Consider the following 17725-nt stretch of genomic DNA (forward strand, 5'->3'; position numbering starts at 1 on the left):
TGTGGGGAGCACTGGCGGTGCAGTGGTTGAAAACTTGGCTGCTAACCAAAAGGCTGGTGGTTTGAATTCACCAGCTGCTCCCTGGAAACCCTATGGGGCAATTCTCCTCTGTCCTATAGGGTTGCTAGGAGTCGGAATTGACTCAACGACAATGAGTTTGGGTTTGGGATACACCTGTGAAACCACCACCATAATCAAGAGACAGAAATTTCCACTGCCCACAAAAGATGCCTAGTGTCCTTTGCAGTCCAACCTTCCCTCAGCCCCTGGTCTCAGGCAACCACCTAGCTGATTGGTATCACTACAGATCGTTGCTCTTAGTTGCCATCGAGTTTGCTCCAACTCATAGCAACCTTATGAATAACAGAACAAAACGTTGCCCGGTCCTGTGCCATTCTCACAATAGTAGGTATATTTGAGCCCATTGTTGCAGCCACCGTGTCAATCCATCTCATTGAGGGCCTTCCTCTTTTTCACTGACACTCTACCAGGTATGATGTCCTTCTCCAGAGATTGGTCCCTCCTGGTGACAGGTCCAAAGTAAATGAGGCGAAGTCTTGCCATCCTCACTTCTAAGGAACATTCTGGCTGTGCCTCCTCTAAGACATATTTGTTCATGATATATTAAATATTCTTCACCAAGACAATAATTCAAATGTGTCGATTCTTCTTTAGTTTTCCTTTTTCATTGTCCAGCTTTCACATGCATATGAGGTGACTGAAAAGACCATGACTTGGGTCAGACCAACTTTAGTCATCAAAGTGACATCTTTGCTTTTTAAGATTTTAAAGAGGTCTTTTGCAGCAGATTTGCCCAATACAACGTGTCCTTTGATTTCCTGACTGCTGCTTCCATACCTGTTGATTGTTGATCCAAGTAAAATGAAATCCTTGACAACTTCAATATTTTCTCGGTTTATCCTGATGTTGTTTATTGGTTCAGTTGTGAGGATTTTTGTTTTCTTTACATTCAGGTGTAATCCATACTGTAGGCTGTAGGTTTTGACCTTCATCAGTAAATGTTTCAAGATTAGTTTGCATTTTCTAGAACTTTATATATAAATGAATCATACAGTATATACACTTTTGTGCCAGTTTCTTTCATTCAGCATAACGACTTTTAGATTCATCCTTATTATCAGTACTTTGTTCCTTTTTGTTGCTGAGTAATGCTCCATTTATAGGTTTGTGACATCTTGCTTGCCCATTCACCTATCAATGGACATTTCCGGTTATTGTGAATTAAGCTGCTATGAACATGAGTATACACATCTTAGCACGGACATTTGTTTTCATTTCTCTTGGATAAATACCTAAGAGTGGGATGCCTAGACCATATCGTAGGTGTATGTTTACCTTTTTAAGAAACCACTAAACTGCTTTCCAGAGTGTTTGTACCATTTTATATCTCCCCCAGCACTATGACCGTTCCAGTTGCTCCACATCCTCACCAACACTTGTATTATATTAATGGCTGTGTAGTTGTATCTTGCTGTTTTAATTTGCATTTCCCCGATGACTAATGGAAGCCCTGCTGGCGTAGTGGTTAAGAGCTACAGCTGCTAAGGAAAAGGTCGGCAGTTCGAATCCACCAGGTGGTCCTTGGGAACTCTATGGGGTAGTTCTACTCTGTCCTATCAGGTCACTATGAGTTAGAATCAACTCAATGGCAGTGGGTTTGGCTTTTTTTGGTTTTGATTACTAATGATGGTGAGCATCTTTTCATATGTCTATAGGGTCACTATAAGCTGGAATCAACTTGATGGCAACAGGTTTGGTTTGGTTTTATCGGCCATTTATATACATTCTTTTGTAAAGTATTGTTCAAATCATTTGCCCATTTTTTAACTGGGTTGTTTATCTTCCTGTTATTGAATTGTTAATAGTTCTTTATATATTCTTTGTTGTATCTGTCACAAATATTTACTCCTATTCTGAGGCTTGTCTTTTTATTTCCTTATCATTATGTTTAGATGAGCAAATGTTTTCAATTCAATAAAATTGAATGTACAAATTTTCTTCCTTTATGATTCTTGATTTTTGTCCTAAGAAATCTTTGCCTTGACGGCAAGGTCACAAAGATCTCCTCCTGTTTCCTTCAAGGAGTTTTATAGTTTTAGCTTTTATGTTTTGAGTTACTTTTGTGTGTGGCGTGAGGTAAAGGTCAAGGTTGGTTTTTTTCACATGCAGATCCAGTTGTTCTAGCACCCTTTGTTAAAAAGTTTCCTGCTCACACTGAATTGCCTTGACATCTTTGTTGAAAATCAATTGGCTATATGTGTACGGGTCTATTTCTGGACTTTCTAATCCATTCCACTGGTTTATATGTCTATCCTTCACCAATATCACACTGTCTTGATGACTGTAGTTTTATTTAAAAAAAAACTTTTATTTATTTATTTATTTAATAGGAACTCTTAAAATTAGGTAGTATAAGCTCTGCTTTGTTTAATTGCTTTGGCAATTATAGGTCATATGCATTTTCATATTTTAGAATCACCTCGTCAATTTCAACAAAGGTTGTTGGAATTTTGATTAAAGTTGTGTTGAATCTATAGATCAGTGTGGGAGAATTGCATTTTAATGATATCGAATCTTCCAATCCATGAGCATGCTATATCTCCCATTTATTCAAGTCTTCTTTAATTTCAGAAATGTTTTATAGCTTTTAGTGAAGAGGTTTGCACATTTTTTCTTAAACTTATTACTATTTTTTTGTAAAAAGAATTGAGTTTCTGATTTCATTTTCTAATAGTTCACTGCTAGTTTATAAAAATACAATTAACTTTTGCGTATTAATCTTGATTTCTAAGGTTTTGTTAAATTTACTTAACAGCTCTAGTAGTTGTTTTGTAGAGTCCTTAGGGTTTTCTACATAAAAAATTGTTTTGTTTGAAAATACAGTTTTATTTCTCCCTTTCCAATCTTTATGGCTCCCTCCTTACCCTTACCTTATTGCACTGGCTAGGACTTCAATACAGTGTTGAATAGGGGTGGTAGGAGCAGGCATCCCTGCCTTGTTCATGATTTTAAGGGTCAAGAGTCAGTATTTCACCATTAAGTACAATATTTGGTGTATGTTTTTCATGGACTTTTTTTAAAATCTGATTGAGGAAGTTTCCTTCTAGTCATAGTTTGCTAAGTGTTTTGCTTTAAATCATTAAAAATTTATAATTTTCTCAAATACTTTTTATGTATCTATTGAAATGATCATATGGCTTTTCTCCTTTATTAATATGATTATATTGCGTTATATAATATGATTATATTGCTTAAGAATGTAAAAAAAAGTATTACTGGGATAAACTCAACTTGCTTATGGTATACTACCCATCTTATATATTGTTGGGTTTGATTTACCAATATTTTATTAAGGAGTTGTATCTGTGTTCATGAAGGATATTGGTCTATGATTTTTTTTAGATGTCTTTGTCAAGCTTTGGTAACAGGTTTTACATGGCCTCATAAGACAAGCTGGAAATATTCCCTCTTTTATTTTCTAAAGGAGTTTGTGTAAGATTAGCATTATGTCGTCATTGACTGTTAGAATTCACCAGTGAAACCACCTAGGTCTGGAGTTTTCTTGGTAAGTAGATTTTTTATAATAAATTCAGTTTCTTTAACAGATATGGGGATATCCTATAATTTCTTGGATCCATGGATTATTCAGAAGTGGGTGAATTTTCAAATACTTAGGCTTTTCCTAAATATCTTGTTGTTTTTTAATTTAATTCCTTTGTGCTCAGAAAGCATACTCTGTATGATTTTAATCCTTTTAAATTTATTGAAACTGAGCAGTTGGTCTATGTTGGAGAATGTACAATGTGCATTTAGGAGTGATTTGTATTCTGCTTGTGATGCGTGTAGTCTTCTATAAATGTCAGTTAAGTCAAGATGACTGATAATATTGTTCAGATCTACGTGTTTGCTAATTTTTCCATCTAGCTGCTCTAACAAATGGTGAAAGAGAGAGATGTTAAAATTTCCTACTATGATTGTGGAATTGTCTATTTCTCCCTTTGATTATGTCAATTTCATTTCATATATTTTGAGGCTCTGTTATTAGGCACATTCATAATTGTTATGGCTTCTTGATGAAATGACCTTTTCAACCCCACCAAACCAAACCCACTGCTGTTGAGTTGATTCCGTCTCATAGCGACCCTAGAGGACAGAGTAGAACTGCCCCATAGTTTCCAAGGACAGTTTATCATTATGAAATTTCCCTCTTATCTTTAGTAATACTCCTTGTCTTAAAATCTATTTTATCTGATATCACTATAGCCACTCCAGCTCTCTTATCCTGTTTGCAAGGTATACATACTTTTTGCATCCATTTATTTTCAACCTATCTATATCTTTATATTTAAAGTGCATCTCCTACAGACAGCATATAACCATTGCCGTCAAGTTGATTCTGACTCCTAGCAACCCTACAGGACAGAGTAGATCTGTTCCATAGGGTTTCCAAGACTATAATTTCCCCTGCCTCGAGCATTTTTTTTTAATTGCGCTTTAAGTGAAAGTGTAGAGAGCAAATGAGTTTCCCATTAGATAGTTTGTACATAAAGTGTTCCACGACTTTGGCTGCACTCCCCACAATATGTCATCACTCTCCCCATTTCTACCCTGAGTTCCCCATTTCCTTTCATCCGGATTTTTTACCCCTTCCTGCCTTCTCATCCTTGCTTTTGGGCAAATGTTGTCCTTTTGGTCTCGTATAATTGATTGTTCTAAGGAATAAGTTCCTCTCAGGTGTTACTGTTTATTTTATGGGCCTGTTTATTATTTGGCTGAAAGGTGGTCTCCAGGAATGGCTTCAGTTCCAGGTCAGAAGGGTGTCTTCAGGTCGTAGTCTTGGGGGTTCCTTCAGTCTCTGTCAGACCAGTAAGTCTCGTCTTTTTTGTGAATTTGATTTTTCCTTCTACATTTTCCTCCTACACTGAACAGGGCCCTCTGTTGTGATCCCAGTCAAAGTGGTCGCTGGTGGTAGCTGGGCACCATCTAGTTGTTCTGGTCTTGGGGTTGTGTACGCTGTGGTTCATGAGTCCTTTGGACTAATTGCTCCCTTAAGTCTCTGCTTTTCTTTACTCTTCTTTGCTCCGACGGGAAGAGACCAATAGTTGTATGTTAGATGGTCATTTGCAAGCTTTTAAGACCCCAGACGTTACTCACCAAAGTACGACGCAAAACATTGTCTTTACGAACTATGTTGTACCAGTTCCCATAGATGCCCCCCAAGTCTATGGTCCTTTGCCTTCGAACCTAGGAACTTTGTCCCATGTTTGGTTATGTTTAAGAAATTTCCATGACTGTGCCCCTTGTGTGGCACCATTGTTTATATTAATATACAAGCAGCACCTATAATTATGTAGAAATATCCACAGCCACTTACATCTGTAGGTAGGTGTGCTCCCTTATATGCTCCTACACTTCTTTACCATACCAATCTACCTATGTATCCATTTGTAAATTACTCTTTGTTAATAATATTGTTGTGGAGTTGTCTATGTTACAGTAATTACCGTAGTTGCCCTTAATTCTCACGTTCCTCTTAGTGTCTGCCTTTGCCTTGGCCACGTTGTACTGACTTCCTCCATATTGTGTATTGCCTTTTCCTTCACCGATATTAACAAGTGTCTTCTATCTAATTAGTAATTTTCCCTTACTCCCCCTCCCATCCCTGGTAACCATCAAAGAATTTTTTTTTTTTTTCTGTGTGTAAACCTTGTTTTTTCATAATAGTGGTCTCATACAATATTTGTCCTTTTGTGATTGACTTATTTTGCTTAGCATAATGTCCTCCAAGTTCATCCATGTGTGACCAAGGCTGTTATCTTTATGGAAGTGGACTGCCATAATCTTTCTTCTGTGGAGTGGTTGGTGGGTTCGAGCTGCCAACTTTTCAGTTAGAAGCCGAGCACTTAACCACTGTGCCACCAGGGCTCCTTTAGATAGCTGATAATAAAACAGGACAAAAAACCAAACCTGTTGGTCTCGAGTTGATTCCGACTCATAGTGACACTACAGGACAGAGTAGAACTGCCCCATTGGGCTTCTAAGGCTGAAATCTTTACAGAAGCAAACTGCCACATCTTTCTGCCACAGAGCAGCTGGTGGGTTTGAACCACCAACCTTTCAATTAGCAGTCAAGCATTTTCATCACGGCAACATGAGGGCTCCTAGACAGCATATAGTAAGATCTGATTTCTCCATTTTGGTAATCTCTTCTTTTTAATTCGAGGGTGTAAATAATTAATTAAACCATTAACAAAAATTATGGTTGAATTTAGGTCTACCATTTTATTACTTGTTTTCTGGTTGTCCCTCTGTTTTTTCCCCTCTGCTCTCTATACCCTGCCTTCTCTTCCATTATTTGAATATTAAAAAAATTCCCTTTCAATTTATCTACTGGACCTTTATCCATATCGACGGCACTGGGTTTGGTTTGGTTTTCTCTGAATTATTTTTATAATGGTTGCTTTTAGGGAATTGCAATATACAGCCTTAATTTTTCATAGACTTAGAGTTAATATTGTACCACTTCATGTAAAATGTAGAGACCTTACAACTGTATGGGTCCACAGATCCCCCTCTACTGTTCTCCATGCTACAGTTACCACATATATTACATCTACACATATTATAACACTTGAGAAATGTTATACTTTTAGTAGTTACATGTATTTTAAACAAAATATTTCTATTTCCCAAGATATTTACCATTTTTTTAATGCTCTTTATTCATTTCTGAAGATCTGTGTTTCAATCTGGTATCATTTACCCTCAGCTGAAAAAACTTCCTCTAGCATTTCTTGTAGTACACATTTGATGGCAACCAATTTTTTAGTTTTCCTTTTTTTGAAAATATCTTTATGTAATGTTCATCCCTGAAGGCTATTTTAGCTGTATATAGAGCTCTGTGATGACAGTTTTTTCTTTCAGCACATTAAGGACACAGTCTCACTTTCTTTTGGCCTCCATAATTTTGGACGATATATCATTTGAAACACTAGTCCCTTGTATGATATAATCTGTCGTTTTTCTCTGGATGCTTTCAAGATTAAAAAAAAAATTAAATCTTCAACTTTCAGTAGTTTGAAGATGACGTATCTATGTGTGGTTTTATTCATATGTATCCTGTTTAGAGTTCACTGAACTTCTTCAATCCGTAAATTTATGTTTTTCACCAACTTTGGACAGTTTTTGGTCATTATTTCTTCAAACTTTTCTTGTGCCCCACTGTGTCTGTCCCCTCCTTCTGGGATTCTAATTTCCTGAATGTTAGATATTTTGATATTTTCTAAGAGGTCCCTTAGGCTCTATTCAGGTTTTTGTTTTTAATCATGAGTTCCCCGTTTTTCTTCACATTGAATGCTTTCTATTGGTCCTTCTTCAAAGTCACTATCTCCTCTGTTATCTCCATTCTATTATGCCCATTCAGTGAAATTTTTATATCTGATCTTGTAATTTTCAGTTCTAAAATTTCCATTTAGATCTTTTTCATATTTTCTATTTCTCTGCTGAGATTTTCTATATTTTTGTTCATGATGTGTGTATCTTTCTTTACTTAACTGACCAAAATGATTAAACCTGCTTTTAAGTGCTTGTTTGATTATTCTAACACCTAGGTCATCACAGAATTGTTATCTATGGGTTATCTTTGCCCTTGAGAATGGGTTGTATTATCCTGACTCTTCATATATTGAATGATTCAGGATTGTATCCTGTACAACTGGAATTACATGTTGTGGAGATTCTGATTCTGCTACATTCCTCTGAAGAGAGTTAAAAGTTTTGCTTTAGCAGGAAATTAATTGCATTAGATTCAAACTGCAAACTCGGCCAAACCTGTGATGAGTGGTGGCTCAGATCTCAGTTCAGACTGCCTTCAGCACACATGGTTCGGGGGTTGGTCAGAAGTTTGAACAGAATTTATACAGAGTTCCTCTTCTCTGGCTCTCTTTCTGTGATTTCTCCTCTTACTGCTCTTTGGCAGTTATAGTTGCTCTGGGCTCTTTCCCCTGGTTCCTCTAACAAGGAAGAGAGTGGACTGACTTCCTGTCAGAGTTTTAGTCACCCTATGCCACTGTTGTAGTGGCTGTGGCTGCAGTCAGGGCAGAGATGAAAAAAGAGGAAACTCATTCTGCGCTGGTTTTAACTGCCCTCCAAAATGCCTGCTTTTGTTCATTCTTCAGAGCCCTCAGGTAGCTGTTTTTATCTTGTCCAGAGTTTATAATTACTATCCATGGGAGAGCTATTTTGCTAGGAGTTTATTCTTCCATATAAGAAGCAGAACTCTACTATATGGCTTCTTGTATCCAGAACCAAAAGCAAGTTTAGTTTCCAAATGGTGGAATGAATTTCCCAAGTCCTGCACCCTGATCAGCAACAAGTCTTTCAACAGGGTACTTGAGAGACTACATACGCCTCCATAAAGTCTAATCTTCACTGGGCAGGAATCAGATAATTAACTTACAAATAAAGACAGACTGTGTTGGTCTTTGGGTTGGCCTCTGGGAAACAGACTGAGAATGTAAGCTAAAACATTCTTCTTGGTTCAGAATGTGAGTCTAGTAGCAAAAAGATAAATTTAAGATAATAAGCTATATTTAACATCATTTTCATAGTCTCTTTGATCTTTAAAGCATTCCCCAAAGAATTGTCAAAATAATAAATAATCCTCTGGGGTTCATTCTCTTACAAAACAGAATTTTCTAGCCTTGGAGGTTTATTATACATCATGTGTGTAAGCCTAAGGTTGGGCACTCATGATCATGTTTGTTTGTGACGGATCAAAAAGTCTTTTTTTCTGTAGATCCTAGACTCTCCAAGGGTTCTGAACTTGCTCATTACCTAACAACAGCAAGAACTTACACACATGTAGCACTTACCATGTGCCAAGCACTATTCTATGTGATTTACATATATAACTCATTTTACTCTCCCAAGAATGGCTATGCTCATCCACTTTAAAGATGAGGAAATGGATTTGCACAAGATTGCACAGCTTGTACGTAGGTTGAGGGCTAGGCCCAGGTCCTCTGGCTCTAGAGCTTGTACTTACCCACCACACCCAACTGGTTTCTGAGGGTTTTTCACCTACAGCTGGTAAATACTGCTTGTTTTACAAGGTACGACTAATACACTCAGCATATCTGGGCAAGCATGGTGCAATTCTATGGAAATTCTCAATTTAACAAGGCATTTAAGATTTAAAAAAACAAATATAATACACCTTAAATACTGTTAAAAGACTATTAACTAAAGTAGAAATAATAACACAGTACTGTAGAATCTTATAGCATATATAGAAGTAAGATACATGACAACAAGAGCACTAAGAGTAGGAGGTAGTAATTGGAAGTCTACTGTTATAAGGTTCTTATATTGTTTGTGAAGAATGAGAATTTTTTTAAAGAAGACTGTGATAAATTACCATGCATATTTAATCTCTGCACCACTTAGAAAACGGTGCAAAGAGGCAGAACTAAAAAGGTCAATAAAAAAAAAAAATGGAATAAAAATACTTGATTTACTTAAAAAAAGGGAGGAAAGGAGCAGAGAGACAAAAAGATGAAAAGAATAGAAACAAAACATCAAGATGGCAGACTTAAACCCAAACACTCTAATAACTTCATTAAATATACATGGTTTAAATACTCCAATTAAAAAGTAGAGATTATCAGATTGGATAAAAAGCAAGACATAATGATATGCTCTTTAAAAGAAACAAACTTTAAACATAATGATACAGACATATTGAAAGTATAGGATGGGACAAGATAGCCTATACAAATACTGCGTATAAGAAAGCTTGTGTGCATATGTTGATATCTGACAGAATAGACATCAAGAAGAGCATTCCAAAAAAAGACAAACCTACCACCGGTGAGTCAATTCTGAACTCACTGCGATCCTATAGGACAGGGTAGAACTGCCCCATAGGGTTTCCAAGGCTGAAATCTTTACAGAAGCAGACTGCCACATCTTTCTGCCACGGACCGGCTGGTGGGTTTGAACTGCTGACCTTTCAGTTAGCAGCCAAGCACTTAACCATTGCACCACCAGGGCTCCTCCAAGAAGAGTATTACCACAGATAAAAGAAGGGCCTTTCACAATGATAAAAAGGGTCAATTCATCAAGAAGATAAACCAACCTTAAGTATGTCTGTACTTAATAAGAGCTTCCAAATACATGAAGTAGAAGTTGACAAAACTAAGAGGAAGAGGACAAATCCACTTTAATACTTCTCTTTTAATAACTGATAAATAAAGTCTTATCCTTAAGGAAATCAGTAAGGCTATATAAGATTTGGGCAATATTATCGGCCAACTAGACCTAACTGATATTTATATAACATTTCGCCCAAGGAAAGGAAAATATACATTCTTCTCAAGTGCAAATAGATTATTCACCAAGATAGACTGTATGCCAGGCCATAAAACAAGTGTCAATAAATTTCAAAGGTGGAAAATCATACAGAGTATATTCTCTGACTACAATGGTATTATATTAGCAATCAATAAGATGTTTAGAAAATCTCCAAATACCATATTTTTATGCAAATAAAGCTTGTCTTCTACGTTTGCTTGCTAACTGCACCCCACCCCCGCAAGGTATTTTTGTAAGTGCAGTATGCTAGTTTTTTTTTAACAGCAACATGTACAGAAAAAGTTGGCGTAACAGCACTTATGAAAATACCACGTGGGGGAAGGGCAAAGTTGGCAAACAAACATAGAAGGTGCATGTTATTTGTGTAAAAATACGGTATTTAGAACTTAAGCAGACAAATAACCCATCAGTCAACAAACATCACAAGGTAAATTTTATAATATTTTTAACAGAAAGACTGAAAATACAACATATCAAACTTTGTGCAAGAAGCTAAAGCGATGCTTAGAAGGAAATCTGTAGCTTTAAATGCCTATATTAGAAAAGAAGAAAAATATAAAATCAACGTTCTATGCTTCCATCTTAAGAAGACAGAAAATGATGAGCAAATTAAACACAACTTCAGCAGATGAAAGGAAATAACAGAAGAGTGGAAGTGAATGAAATGAACAAATAGTAGAGACGACAAACACAGTCAAAAGCTGGCTCTGTGAAAAAAATTGATAAACCTTTAGCAAGAATAATCAAGAAAAAAATGCCAACACAAATTACCAATATCAGAAATGAAAGAGGGAACCCACTAAAACCACTGCCGTTGAGTCGACTCTGACTCATAGCGACTTTATAGGACAAAGGACAACTGTCCCACAGTTTCCAGGTAGCGCCTGGCGGATTCGAACTGCCAACCTCTTGGTTAGCAGCCATAGCATTTAACCACTATGCCACCAGGGTTTCCAAAGAGGGAACACGACTATAAATTCTACAATCATGAAACGGCAATCAGCCAATATTATAAACAACTTTCTGCCAATAAATTCAACAACCAGATGAAATGGACAAATTTATTGAAAGACAAAGATTACCAAAAAGGACACAAGATGTAGCAAAAAATGTGAACTATCCTACATTCATTAAAGACCTTGAATTCACAATTTTAAAAAGTCCTATAAAGGAAACAAGTCCAGATAGCTTCACTGATGAATTCTATCAAACATTTAAGGAAGAAGTAATACCAATATTACACAAAGTCTTTCCGAAAATAGAGGAGGCAGGAACATGTTCCAACTCATTTTGTAAGGCCAGCAAGCAAGACCCAATGATATGCCAGTATAACTCTGATAGCAATCCAGACAAGGGCATTACAAGCAAAAAAAGCACAGATATTAGAAAATACTAATATCCCTCATGAACATAGATGTAAAAACCCTTAACAAAATCATAGCAAATCAACTATAGTAATATATGAAAAGGATGATACTGCATACCAAATGGGTTTATCCCAAGAATGCAATATTGGTTTAACATGCAAAAATCAATCACTGGAACCTGCCGCCATAACAGATTAAAGGAGAAAAATCATATGCTCATTTCAATAGACAACAGGTAAAGCATTTGATAAAATTTAAGGCTCGTTGATGATTAAAAAACAACAAAAAACTCTCATCAGATGAAGCACAGAAGGAAACACCCTCAACCTGACAAAGGACATCTACAAAAAACCTATAGCTAACATCATGCTTGGAAACCGTGGTGGTGTGGCGGTAACCAAAAGATCAGCAGTTCAAATCCGCCAGGTGCACCTTGGAAACTCTATGGGGCAGTTCTATTCTTGTTCTATAGGATCCCTATAGGGTCACTATGAGTCGGAATCAACTCGACAGCAATAGGTTTGGTTTTTGGAACATCATGCTTAACAGTGAAATACGGAACATTTCCCCCTAAGGTTGGGAGAAAGTGGAAGATGTCCACTCTTACCACTTCTACTCAACGCTGTCCTGTAGGTTCTAGCCAGTGTAATAAGGCAAGAAAACAAAATGAAACCCACAAGGATTAGAAAGGAAGAAGTCATACCATTTCTACCCATTAGAATGGCTGAAGTGGAGAGGCCTTGACCTTGTGTGTTAGCAAAGTCACCAAACACTTGGAATTTGCACTCCCTGTGACACAGGAGTTTCACTCCTGGGTATTTAATTTTCCCAAAAGAAATGAAAACAGGCTTTGTGAGGCTGAATATGGTTGCCCTCACGCTTTCCATTAGTTCACTTCTGTTTTCCAAGCCTCTGTCATGTGACCTTGCTGAGGCAGTCTTACACAACTCTCTCGCTCAGAGCCACCTTTGTCCTTGACCCTACTGCTGGGTGCAGAGATCTGCCCTGGTCCTCCTGCCACCGGGGACCACTACCTCAGTATGTAAATCTCCCTAATAAAGACTCCTTCGCCACCACACTGGAGCTACCCGCCTCTTCCTTTGGTCTCTCAGCACTCTCCAATTTTTTAATCCATTCTGCCACTCTGTCTCCTTATTAGTGCATTTAGTCCATTTACATTCACCGTAATTATTGATAGTATGAGTTTAGTCAGCACCCTCCAATTCTGGAGGCAAATTTCAAGTCACGGGCCCATGCCTGGACAATATATCCACAGAAAACGTGCACAAGAAGGTACACAGCATCTTGATTTACACGTGCCAAGTAACAGGAACTCACGCAGGGGCCATCAACAGGAGGGAGAAGCACACAGTGGGTGTCCCCACTCAACATGAGGAATCTTACTGAGTTTGCTGACTGTGGTGCTGGAAACAGAGTACGCACTATGACTCCATGAGGATGAAGGAAGGTAGGAGAAATCAAGGAGCGCTTGCTTGGGGCATGGGATGGCGAGGCTTGCGAGAACCTTCTGAGATGACAGAAATGTTCTCTGTCACAAGAGGCATATGGGCTGCACAGGTGTTTGCAATTGTCAAAACCAACCGACTGTGCACCTCACTTCGGGTAAACAGTATCTTGAAAATTAACTGACTAAAGAAATGCAATCCATTTTCTATTTTGAAAATCTTATTGAAGCCAAAACACTAATTGGGTAAAAAAAAAAAAACAAACAAAAATTCTACAAAGCAATGAAAAATTTGGTGAGAATTTACACTTTAAATTGTATATGCTCTTTTACAACTCTGATTTTTCCTTAGAAGAACGGGTCTCACTGAAGGAAGGATGCCTTTGGTCACTGTGATTTTAAATAAGTAACATATGTGGGCTGATGTTAACTGTGCTAGGTCAGTCAACAAGGGTTTAGGTGCCTGGCAGGACCCGCCTGGGGTAGAACACACAAATACTCGTCATAACTGGCCTTCTCCAGCCTTCCACAGCTGCTGTGGTTGGCAATGGGGGTGGGTGGGGTGACAGGGCGAGGGTAGGGGTGGCAGATGGGGTAGAGTTGGGTGGGGTAGGGTGTGGGTGAGTGTGGGAATGGGGTGGGGCTTGGGGGTAGGAGTAGGGGTTGGGGTGAAGTTTATGGTGAGGGTAAGGGTGTGGGGTAAGGTGAGGGTGGGTGGAGTGTAGTGGGTGGGGATAGAGGGTCCCTCTGTGTTTCACAGCCATGTGCTTATCTTCTGTTTCTCCAATTAAAACGGAAGGGCCTTTCTCTGACCACACTGTTGAAAGTCGATTTAAAACTTGGTGAACACAAAAAAGGAGGGCCGTTCGAGCCTCCAGTCCACCAGTGCCAGCTGCTGCTGCTGTCCTCACAGCAGGCAATGGGAGCCACCGCGAAGCTCTCTCGACACCACAGGAAGGCCAACCACCTACAAACGCGCGTCTCTCCTGGCAGTACCCTCCAAGTGCCTGGCAGTACCCTCCAAGTGCCAACAGAAAAAAAGCGCTGAAGGGAGGACGCAACTGGGTGTAAACGAAGGTGGCCTTGGGCTTCTGCGGACTGTCAGTACCATAGTGATCCGGAGCTCATTCTTCAAATGAATCACCTGATAATTAAAGCCAACCAAAGGGAATGCAGTAATGCCGGTTAGGGTAAGCTTGGAGTCCCGGGATGCTGCCAGGTGATTGCCCAGCAAGACACCTGTTTGCTCCGCTTTTAGAAATAACGGGTTGGGGGAGGGGGAGAGTGCCAGGAAGAGGAACATTCTGGATAATGCTGATGTTATTCTGTGAGCTACTAAAAACAGCACGGCACCAACACCCCTGGCTGCACACACACTACCTGTGCAGTGCTCTCAACTGGAGTCGGGATGGGAATACTCTGGGGGCCCCATCAAACCTCCCGCCTCTGACCTGCTGCGCCCGCTGCCCGCTGCCCGCTGCCCGCTGCCCGCGGCGGGGTCTCCAGCTTGCCACTTCTGGAAGGGCTTCCCCAGATCGAAAACCAGAGAAAGATGAAGTCCTACTCCTGCCCCCTCTCAGTACTTAAGTAATACACAGAGAAGAAAGCAATCCAAAACATGTTTCCTTCAAATTTAACAGGGTGAGATGGTTAAGAACTCAGAAAAAAGTTTTTCGGGAAAAGCTGCATTTGCCAAAATGCTCTGCTCTGCAATGCTCTAAGAAATGTATCCAAACCGCTTGTAATTAAATTGTACTTTAACTAAAACAGCAATTAAACTGTTATGGTAATAACACCCTCTTTGTACATGCATTACAGGTTTACAACTCAGCCGTGACAATTTCGTGGCGATACTCCCCCCCCCCAAAAAAAAACAACCCAAACCCGTTGCCATCAAGTCGATTCCGACTCATAGCGACTCTATAGGACAGAGGAGAACTGCCCCATGGTTTCCAAGGAGCGCCCGGTGGATTTGAACGGCCGACCTTATGGTTAGCAGCCATAACACTTAACTACTAAGCCACCAGCGTTTCCAAACTGACAAAAGTAAATTCTAAATCGGAGAAAAAGATCAGATCATAACCGACCCTATGACACCTCGGTGCAATGCGGCCCGGCGGTCTGAAAAGACAACGGGTACCACGTTTCCTTCCCGGCGCTGCAGACATCTAACTGCCTAGGAAAGGCGGCGCCGACAGGGCCTCGCGCTCGGGCTGGGGGTCGCTCTGACACCACCGGCGACGGCCCCCAGGAGTCTCCAGGGCCCTAGGCTCCGCTTGCGGCTGGGCTCTCTCAGCTCGCAAAGATGTGGAGCAATGAGGAAGAGGCGCAGGGTGCACACGCTGGGGACTCGCCGTTGGGGACCCTCGGAGATCGGCCAGGATCCCCGCGGACCTTTGTCCGGTCCTCCCGCAGCCCTCTTGGCGCCGCCGATGCCGCCCGCCGGATGCCAGCGCTCCACCACGCGGGGACAGCTGCCTCCAGCACCCCAGCCCCCGTCCGGCCCGTCCAGCCCCCACCACTCCCACGCCCGCCCCCAGCCCCTCACTCACCCCAGCGCCCTTCGGTTCCTCTTTCGTACCCCCCGCCCTCCAGGCGGTCGCGCCGCGCCCCCTGGGACTTGTAGTCTCTCCGTTGCCCTAGCCCGCGGGACCTGGGAGAGCGATCCTCAGCAAGAAAACTACAACTCCCGGCGGCTCCTCGAGACCCGCCCCCAAGGTGATTTCCGGCGCCGGGTTCTCGCGAGGCTGGCGTGAGGCCCGCTCAGAGCACCCTGGGAAGTGTAGTCTGGGGCCCCTAGGTCTGCGTCTCCGACCGCCAGACAAAGCAAGGGATGGAAGGAAAAGACTACATTCCCCAGGATTCCTCGCGCGTCGGCTGTTTTTGGCGCTTGGGCGGTGGGAGACCTGGTGACGCAGCGGCGCAGAGCTCCTCTGCTAATCAAAAGATCCGGCGGTTAGAATCGACCGTCTTCCCCCATGGGGCAGTTCTAGTCTGTCTTATAGGGTCGCTATGAGTCTGAATCGACTGGACGGCAACCGGTTTGGTTTTTTTGGTTAGGGGACAGGGGAGCTTGGCGGGCGGGGAAACGGCCGGTGGCGTCGGAGTGGACTTGCTCCGGGGAATGGGGCCCTCGCTAGCACCACCTGCCGTCTGAATTGTCAGTCTGTCGGACGGAAGTCCCGAGTAAACTGGGGCTTCAGCCCTTCTCTCCTTGGCAATGGCTCCTACGAAATTACGTCACCAATTCTGTAGCCAAGGCCATATTTAATCATTTTTTAAAATTGTTTTTAGGTGGCAATAGAAAGCTGCAGATTGGGGTTCAGGCGTCTCTGGATGCTCGGCGGCCTTTAGTTTTGTTGGAGAAAGTCAGAACAGGCATGACTTGCTTTACATATGGGATAGAAGTGTCTTTAAGAGGACAAATGCCATCTTAAATACAAAAGAGAGCTTAGGGTTTCAATGAAGAGTAAACGAAACCATTTTCACAGCAAAAACCCATTCGTGAAGTTAAAATATGTTTCCTAACATGCCTTTCGAAGGTTAGATTTTCCTGCCTCAGACTTGGGCTGTCTGTTCTGTGACCCCTGGGCCGGTCCGCCACCTGGCTCTCAGATGCAGAGGCAAGACCTGGGCCTCTTGAGCTGGGCAGGAAGGTGTCTTTCTCTTACTCTGTCTGCATGTAGTAGACGTGACATGGAGCCAGGGAGGAATCTTTGTTCCTGAGAGGTGGCAGGCCAAGCTGCCAGGCTGCCTGGGCTTGAGCCCAGCTCTGCCCCCCTTGCAAGACCTCAGCAGCTTCTTGGTGGAGACATAGCCTTCTTCCTGGTGGGTCAGGTTAAATAGGACTAGGCAGTGACTATAGGGTTGCTATGAGTCAAAATAGACTCAGCAGCCATGGGCTTGTTTGTTTGCTTTTGGTTAGGCAGTGATTGGCAAATGGCAGGTGGACCCTGTCGTTCATGTTGGAGCAGCCAGTGGGTTGGTACCCGAGGCCTCGGGGGAGTGTGCAGCAGGACCTTGGTGTGATGACAAAGACTGCCCTTCCAGTGCCCCCTTGGGCAGGCAGAGTTGGCTACTAAGAAGGTGGTGGGCCAAGGACTCTGCCCCTACCATTTACACATTGGACATGGTTACAGCATCCCTGATGACTGAGGTTGCCCCCAGGGCAGCAGCCAGGAGAGGACTGGGCGAGGGCTGGGCATTCCTCAGCTGCAGCTCTCTGGCTTAGTGCTGTTTTGAGCTCAGTGACTCAGTGTGAACAGAGTTCTCTGACCTTTGGCCTGGGCCAGGAAGGGCATCCACAGCCATGGGTGGGTGCTTGGCAGACCCTGGGCAGACTTCCAGTTCTCTCACCGCACTTCCGCCTCAGAGCTTGTGTGGGTGGATGGGAGAGTCAGAGGTGACCTCAGGTTTACCTGAGCTGGTGAAGCAGGTCGAGCTGGTCAGGTTCTCACTTTACACTCCCACTGAGCTCCACCCTGTAGCCTCCTGTGCC

General features: G+C 41.6%; 1 protein-coding gene across 5 annotated transcripts in view; it reads right to left on the bottom strand.

Moving 5' to 3' along the window:
* The window catches only part of C3H1orf159 (chromosome 3 C1orf159 homolog), a 23844-nt gene extending 8133 nt beyond the window's left edge, over positions 1 to 15711 (bottom strand). For all 5 annotated transcript variants that reach the window (XM_049877572.1, XM_049877571.1, XM_049877574.1 and 2 more), the window contains exon 1: positions 15315 to 15711. In XM_049877572.1, the coding sequence (XP_049733529.1) occupies positions 15315 to 15395 (81 nt within the window). In that variant the 5' untranslated portion in view covers positions 15396 to 15711. The remainder of the gene's footprint in view (positions 1 to 15314) is intronic.
* Positions 15712 to 17725: the final 2014 nt, after the last annotated feature.

This window comes from Elephas maximus, chromosome 3 (assembly GCF_024166365.1).
Source record: "Elephas maximus indicus isolate mEleMax1 chromosome 3, mEleMax1 primary haplotype, whole genome shotgun sequence".
NCBI lineage: Eukaryota > Metazoa > Chordata > Mammalia > Proboscidea > Elephantidae > Elephas > Elephas maximus.